Below are 8350 nucleotides of genomic sequence, written 5' to 3' on the forward strand. Positions count from 1 at the left end.
TTATAATACAAAATTAGGAGCCCAAAGGCCCCTTTTTTTTTTTTTTTCTGCACAGAGGGCTTGGGCCATATGTTTTGGAACTCAGGTTCCAATCCTAGGTCCAATGGCCCAATGGTTTAGTCTCTTACAGGAGGGAGAGAGAGAGAGAGAGAGAGAGAGTTCCCCCAAGAAGGGAAAATTAACAGGGCCAGTGCAGGCATCGTGTTATAATTCCAGGAATGCATAAAATAAAGGTCAAGATTCAAAACAAATCCAACCATTTGATCACCCCCAACCTCATCCTGACCCTTCATTTGAAATCCCCCGCTCAATTCAAATTCAAATCCAAACAAATCGACCCGTTAACGCCCCCCGTCCCATATAAACCCCCTAAAGGCCTAAACTCTCTCCTGCTTGCTGCATTTCTCCGCTCGTTTCTCTCTCATTCTCTCTCTCACAGACACAAACTCTGTGTCTCCCTGACTCTCTCTCCTCACAGCCATGGCCGGAGTCAAGAAGCTTCCATTGCAGACTAGCAACAACGCCAATGTCCCAAGCTCGCGTCCCCTCGCACCCTCTGGCAAAACCATCGAAGAAACCTACCAGAAGAAGACTCAGCTTGAACACATCCTCCTCCGACCTGACACTTACGTTGGCTCGATCGAGAAGCATACTCAGACTCTCTGGGTCTATGAGGGCGGCGAAATGGTCCATCGTCCCGTCACCTACGTCCCTGGCCTTTACAAGATCTTCGATGAGATCCTCGTCAATGCGGCGGACAACAAGCAGCGTGACCCCTCCATGGATTCTGTCAAGGTCGATATAGATGTTGAGCAGAACTGCATCAGTGTGTATAACACTGGCGATGGGGTTCCCATCGAGATCCACCAGGAGGAAGGTGTTTATGTGCCGGAATTGATCTTCGGGCATCTCTTGACTAGCAGTAATTACGATGATGCAGAGAAGAAGACGACTGGTGGAAGGAATGGATATGGAGCGAAGCTCACCAACATCTTTTCTACCGAATTTGTTATCCAGACTGCCGATGGTAGGAGGCAGAAGAAGTATAAACAGGTAAGTAAATTCTTGATTCAGTTTCCTCGAATTAAACCTTGACTATCTATGCTTGTTTCTGATCTGATTCATTCAAGTTATCTAATATTTTGGATCTCGGGTTTGTTCGTAACAAATATTGCCTTAGGGGTTTGTCTAATGGTTTGCATTTCTTGGATTCATCCATCATTGCTTTCTTGGGGCATCAGAAAGAATTTATTCGTCTAATGTTTCTAGGGTTGATGGGTACTGGTATTCTTGTAGGTGGATTTGATCTGCGTTTTGATTCTTGTGATTTTTTCCGTTGTGCATCTTATTCATTTTCGTTAAACGGGATTAAACATGGTTAGAGCTTCTTATTTTTTCTGTTTTTATAGAGGTGTTTGCCGTCCTAGTGCAATTGCTTGATCTAGAATTTATTTTCTACAAAGTTTAATAAGTATCTCCATTGTGAAGGTATTTTCAAACAACATGGGAAAGAAATCGGAGCCTGCCATAACCAAGTGCAAGGAAGGAGAGAACTGGACTAAAGTTTCATTCAAGCCTGACTTGGCTAAATTCAACATGACTCACCTTGAGGAAGATGTTGTAGCCCTAATGAAAAAGAGGGTGATTGATATCGCTGGATGCCTAGGTAAGACGGTGAAAGTTGAGTTGAATGGGCAGCGGGTGCCTGTAAAGTCATTCCTTGATTATGTCAATCTCTACCTTCAATCTGCCTCCAAAATCAGGCCAGATCCCCTCCCAAGGTTTGTCCCTATGAAGGTCTAAATTACTAGAAAACCATTTTTTGTTCATTTTAGTTCGGACAACCTCATCTGCCTGATTGTTTTATCAGGATGGTGGAGAAAGTTAATGAGAGATGGGAAATATGCGTAAGTCTATCTGAAGGGCAATTTCAACAGGTATATCCCTAAATTTGCTGATTGAAGCATATTAAGAGTTTTGCTTCTGGCTTTTATGTGTTGCAGACAAAATTATAGGCAAGGAATTACATCGTGTATTTGCTTGGTTTCAGGTCAGCTTTGTGAATGGGATTGCCACCATTAAGGGTGGTACTCATGTTGACTATGTTACTAACCAGATCACAAACCATGTGATGAGCATAGTAAACAAGAAGAACAAGAATGCCAACCTTAAGGCTCATATGGTGAAGAACCATATATGGGTCTTTGTCAATTGTCTTGTTGACAACCCTGCATTTGATTCTCAGACCAAAGAAACCTTGACTACTCGGCAAAGCAGTTTTGGGTCGAAATGTGAACTCTCACAAGATTTCTTGAAAAAAGGTTTGTGGCCTCAGATTTTGTTTAGTCTAAGAAGGAATAGATTGCGATGTTCAACGTTATCTTTTTGTTGCAGTGGCAAAGTCTGGAGTGGTGGAAAGTCTGCTCTCTTGGGCAGATTTCAAGCAGAGCAAAGACCTTAAGAAAACTGACGGAGCAAAGAGACAAAGAATTACAGGTATTACCAAGCTTGAGGATGCTAATGATGCTGGAGGGAGGAACTCTGAAAAATGTACGTTGATCCTGACAGAAGGAGATTCGGCTAAGGCTCTTGCAGTAAGTATTGGTGATTTCGTTAGATGTCCCCCTAAGCATGTATTAAAACTGCTGTTAGGTTCATCAAAGAAATTCTTTGACCAAACTTACTTTTCAACAGATGGCTGGCATATCTGTTGTTGGGCGTAACAACTATGGAGTGTTCCCATTGAGGGGTAAGCTGCTCAATGTGAGGGAAGCAAACCATAAACAAATCATGGATAATGCCGAAATCCAGAACATCAAGCAGATTCTTGGTTTGCAGCACGGAAAGGAGTATGACAGTGTCAAGTCACTGAGATATGGCCATTTAATGATAATGACTGATCAGGTTTGGATCCTTGGGTCTTCTTTTCTATTTGTTCTGTTTCTTTTGTTTTGTTTGACTAACAAATTATTTCCTTGCTGTTACAGGATCATGATGGATCTCATATCAAGGGGTTACTGATTAATTTTATCCATTCATTCTGGCCCTCTCTGCTTAAAATTCCATCCTTTATGGTGGAGTTTATCACACCTATTGTGAAGGTTAATACCCATCATTTAAGCAACCGTCAGCCATTTTATTTACTAGAGTTATCAAAAAGACAGAATGCATCTAATGCCTGTGATCCTAATCTTTAACAGGCAACTCACAAAAATGGAAAGGTCTTATCCTTCTATACAATGCCAGAGTATGAATCATGGAAGGAAAGCTTGGGGGGAAATGCCAGTGGCTGGTCTATCAAGTACTATAAGGTTTGTCTGCGCAAATTTCAAGGAAGGAGCCCAACTATTGTCCTAACTTGAAAATGTCTGATTAGGCTTTCTATTCCTCATTATGATCACACTTGGCTCTCTGGGCAGGGGTTGGGTACTAGCACATCAAAAGAAGGCAAGGAGTATTTCAAAGATCTTCAAAAGAACAAAAAAGATTTTTGTTGGGTAGATGAGCAAGATGGAGAAGCCATTGAACTTGCATTCAGCAAGAAGAAGATCGAAGCAAGGAAGAACTGGCTCAGACAATTTGAGGTTAAACATCTACGTAATCAATATTGATAACTTTGAAATTGTAAACCCACCAAATGCTGATAAATCTGTTCTTTTTGGTTTGCAGCCTGGTACTTATCTTGATCAGAAGGAGAAGCTCATAAAGTACAGTGACTTTGTAAACAAGGAGTTGATACTGTTCTCCATGGCTGATCTGCAAAGATCAATCCCTTCTATGGTGGATGGTCTGAAACCAGGCCAACGGAAGATTCTGTTCTGCTCTTTCAAGAGGAATTTTGTGAAAGAAGCAAAGATTGCCCAGTTTTCTGGTTATGTGTCTGAGCATTCAGCTTACCACCATGGTGAGGCGAGTCTTCAGAGCACAATAATTGGAATGGCACAGGATTATGTGGGAAGCAATAACATAAATCTTATGAAACCAAATGGCCAATTTGGCACTCGGCACCAGGTGTGTTCAAAATATTGGGCCTGTACTTAACATGTCCTCATCCTTAATTCTCCCCTCATTTTTGTTTTCATGTGACTTAGCTGCAATTTTCCTGTTGTAGGGAGGCAAAGATCATGCAAGTGCAAGGTACATTTTCACTTGTCTTTCTCCTATCACGCGGTTCTTGTTCCCCAAGGAAGATGATATCCTGCTTGACTACTTGAATGAAGATGGACAGTCTATTGAACCCACTTGGTAAGTTAAGAGCAGAGCAGTTTGGTAGAAAAATCTATGTAAAGCCGTAAAGATTATATGTTGCTCACAGTTAAATGTGCAATTCAGGTACATGCCTGTTGTCCCTACGGTTCTAATCAATGGAAGTGAAGGAATTGGGACTGGGTGGAGCTCTTACATTCCCAATTACAATCCAAGAGATATTATTGCAAATATTAGGCACTTATTGAATGGTGATCCTCTGGAACCCATGGATCCATGGTACAAAGGATTCAAGGGCTCAATTGAGAAAACAGCAACAAAGGAATCGGGGGTGAGCTATACTGTCAGTGGGATCATAGAGGAAATCAACGAGACAACAATCAGAATCACAGAACTACCCATCCGAAGGTGGACGCAGGATTATAAGGAGTTCTTGGAGTCTATAATGACAGGAAATGACAAAATCAAGGACCCATTCATCAAAGTATCTTTCTATCTAGATGTGAAAGTTCCATTGGGTCGCATTTTTTTATTCCATGCGCATGAAGCTTGTAAAAGAGTTTTCACCAATTTCTCTTTTGGTTGCAGGATTACAAGGAGCATAATGATGACACAACTGTGGATTTTGAAGTCATCTTGTCTGAGGAAAACTTGGTGGCAGCCAAGCAAGAGGGTCTGCTGAAAAAGTTTAAACTCACAACTACAATTAGCACAAGCAATATGCACCTTTTTGATGCAAAAGGTGTAATTAAGAAATATGACACCCCAGAGCAGAGTAAGAATTTTGGAATAATCTACATTGTGGAGCATTACACTTATGTTTCTTTTTTACTATAATTTTGTTTCCATCAATGCAGTTCTTGAGGAATTCTTTCATTTGAGGCTTAAAATCTATGAGAAAAGAAAGGTAATAACTATTTCATCTCCCCAGGTTAGCTTCTGTATGATAAATATATAAACCAAGACCAACTTTAATATTGCTTGCAGAAAGTATTGTTGGAAAATATTGAGATGGAGCTGTTGAAACTGGACAACAAGGTCAGGTTCATACTTGGGGTTGTGAATGGGGAGATCATTGTGAGCAACCGGAAGAGAATTGATTTGTTCCATGAGCTGCACAAGAAAGGTTTCACTCCATTCCCGAAGAAAGGCAAGACTGTTGAAGTTGCAGTGGCAGGGGCAACTGAAGTTGCAGAAGAAAGTGAAGAAAACTCCGAGATAGTCGGAAGCAAGGGAGTGCGAGCAAGTGATTATGAGTATCTTCTGTCAATGGCTATTGGAACACTGACCCTGGAGAAGGTTCAGGAGCTCATTGCTAACAGGGATCAGCTCGAAAGTGAAGTGGATGAGTTGAGGAAGGCTACTCCAAAGTCATTGTGGATGAAGGATCTTGAAGCACTTGAGAAGGAACTTGATGTATGGCTTAAAAGTTATTTATTATTTTTAGATCTTCGGTTTTGTTTTTTTATTTTTTTTTTAGGTGTTGAGATTCGTTTGCCTGATTTGTTCTTGTTATTTCAGGAGCAAGACAAGAATGATTTCCAGGTGGAGGAGACAAGAAAGCAGTTTAAAAGCAAAGTGATGAGTGAAGCTGGTAGGAAAGAAACAAGACAAGCTCCGAAAAATCCTCGGAAGAACAATACAAAGAAATCCAGCAATCTGGAGCCTATTGTTGAATCTGTTACAGTATCTGATAGTTCCGCAATAGATACTGGTGCGATGAAAAGATTATCATCTCTTGCTATTCTCTTGTATTCTCACTGTTTTTGTTTTCATAGTTATTTTGACTGATAATTATGATAAAAACATACAATAAAGTACGATGTATCTGAACCTGGATTGGATTTTTTATTGACAGAGAATGTTCCTGAGGTTGTGAAACCCAAAGGAAGAGTAGGAACAAGGAAAGCTCCTGCTAAAAAGGTTTGATTACCTCGTTCTTATTTAATTATTTCATTGGATGTTAATGATAATACTCATTTTTCAAGTGTCAAGGAGTAATCTTTATCATTTAGTGTATTTTGTTTTGGCTTTGTTCTTTCCAGCAAGTAAAGGTCGAGTCAGTTGATAGTGATGAGGAAGATGAAGAGGTTCTCGAACTAAAAGAACGATTGGCTGCATATAATCTTGAATCTTCACCAGAGTCAACAACAGGTGGGATTCACATTGATACTTAGATTAGTTCAGACGACTAATTTTCATTCCTCCCATGATCTCACTCGCATATCAACTTGCATTCCTCTGGTCACAGCCATGGAGACTGAAGCGACCCAAGCACCACCACCTGAAGGGGGGAAGAAAGTACCAGGCAAGAAGGCTGCCAGCAAATCCAATGCAGCCACTAGGAAGCGAGGACAGACGAACAAGCAACCACCACCAACCCTGTTGAGTCAGAAGCTAATAACTGATGTTTTGAAGCCCGCTGAAAATGCAGGGGTGTCGCCTGAGAAGAAAGTGAGGAAGATGAGAGCTTCTCCATTCAACAAGAAGAGTGGTTCCGTGTTGGGCAGGGTTGCAGGAATGAGCAATGCTAAACAACTGGGTTCTGATGGGGAAAGTGAGGTTGAGGTTGAGGTTGATGTTGTGCCGGCTCCAGCTAGGCCAAGACCACAGAGGGCAAACCGGGGGCAGACCAAGTATGTGATTAGCGATTCAGACAGCGAAAAAGATGCCGATGATGATTCTGATTTCAGTGGGGATGAAGATTGATAAATAATAAGTTCTTTCTCAGGCCATCTAAGAAAACTTAAGTTGGAGTCTTTTCCAATTCAATATTGTCACCTCAATGGCCAATTTTATTGTATGTGCTAAGTTTCCTCACATTCAAACAGTTCTTCATTTTTTTTTATATCTACACCAATGGTTGAAATCTCAAGTTAGATAATGCATTAAAAGTTGGTCTGAAAGATTTAACGTTTCTATATGAGCTCTATAATGTGGTCACTGATATGCCATCACTACTGCTGAATCATTAAGCAAACTCTGCTAGTTGTGTCTCGCGAGGGATCGAATTGAGGCCACATTGAATGCCTTTTCTTCTCACTTTTCTCTCCTTTCTCTTTTTTCCTTTACTTCATGTTCATTGTTATTTAACATCCCTTTCCCATAAATAATAGATAGATAGATAGATAGAGAGAGGGATTTCCTTGCATGTTTCACCTTTTGGGGCCATTAGAATATTTTTCTCATCTACTGATTCTTAGTTGATGGGTGCTAGTGTGTTTTTGAGGAACAGGATTTATATATGGGTTTTCTTCCTTCATTTGATATTTTCTTATCTGCTTTTAGTAATTTTGGCAGTGCATACTTGTGCATTTTCTGCTCTTTACATTTATGTATTTGGGATCAGATCTGGTTTTTACTTGTTCTGTTATCCCTGCAATATTAGTTCTTGCAGCCCTGCCGTTCGTTGTTATGGGTACATTCTTCTCTGTTTCACCGACAGTGGGCTTTCTTGTTTAAGTACTGTTAGAGAATCTAGGATTAATTATAGTCTCAATTATAGTCTTTCCTATTATGAAGGTATTTTCACCATTACCAAGTGCAAGGAAGGAGAGGACTACACCAGTCATTTAAACCTGAAGTGGCCAAATTCAACATGACAGTCAAGGTTGAGTTGAATGTCCATTGCAAGATTATGTCAATCTCTAGCTTTTCCACAGTTTGTCTATAAATGTTTTAATATCTTCTTTATATTCAGAAAATGTCATATATATATATATATTATCATATGATAGCAAAGTTAATGAGAGGTGGAGATAAGAAGAGTTTTGCTTCTGATTTTTTAACTATGCAAATAGAATTATGGTTTTGGAACATACATCATCTATTTGCATGTGTTGTTTATTACTTTAGCTTTGTGAAAGGAACTACTTAATAACAAACAATGGAATGAACATAGTAAACAACTCAAACAAGAATGCCAATCTTAAGGTACATCCTGTGAAGTACTACTTAGAGTGTTTGTGGATGCTTTCATTGTCTCATTGGCCACTCCATCTTCAATTCTTTTACCAAAGTGAATTAGACCACTGGCCGGAGCAGATTTGGACCAGCAAAAATGGTCTGAACAAGGTTTTAGCACCATGCCAAATGTGTCCCAAAAAGAAGAGGCAAAGCAAAAGAAACATACCCACAAGTAAAC

The 8350-nt window shown here is 40.1% G+C and overlaps 1 protein-coding gene across 1 annotated transcript; it reads left to right on the forward strand.

Annotated features, from left to right (window-relative positions):
• The first annotated feature begins 385 nt into the window (after positions 1-385).
• Positions 386-7127, forward strand: LOC122089243 (DNA topoisomerase 2). The gene is made up of 19 exons (XM_042658820.1): positions 386-1053; positions 1489-1781; positions 1871-1937; positions 2051-2321; positions 2395-2594; positions 2695-2904; positions 2988-3101; positions 3201-3311; positions 3420-3584; positions 3670-4011; positions 4112-4245; positions 4333-4690; positions 4795-4981; positions 5064-5113; positions 5194-5622; positions 5728-5920; positions 6065-6129; positions 6252-6360; positions 6458-7127. Exons 1-19 carry the CDS (start codon positions 481-483, stop codon positions 6913-6915), a joined length of 4329 nt encoding a protein of 1442 aa, XP_042514754.1. The 5' UTR covers positions 386-480; the 3' UTR covers positions 6916-7127.
• The last annotated feature ends 1223 nt before the right edge of the window (positions 7128-8350 follow it).

Source organism: Macadamia integrifolia, chromosome 9, assembly GCF_013358625.1.
Source record: "Macadamia integrifolia cultivar HAES 741 chromosome 9, SCU_Mint_v3, whole genome shotgun sequence".
Taxonomy (NCBI): Eukaryota; Viridiplantae; Streptophyta; class Magnoliopsida; order Proteales; family Proteaceae; genus Macadamia; species Macadamia integrifolia.

Excerpts from the sequence above, each read along its gene's own strand:
- LOC122089243 (XM_042658820.1), top strand. The coding sequence starts at position 481 with ATGGCCGGAGTCAAGAAGCTTCCATTGCAGACTAGCAACAACGCCAAT. Across the intron at positions 4,691-4,794 it reads TCAAGGACCCATTCATCAAA|GATTACAAGGAGCATAATGA; the intron begins GTATCTTTCTAT and ends TTTTGGTTGCAG. Across the intron at positions 4,982-5,063 it reads ATATGACACCCCAGAGCAGA|TTCTTGAGGAATTCTTTCAT; the intron begins GTAAGAATTTTG and ends CCATCAATGCAG.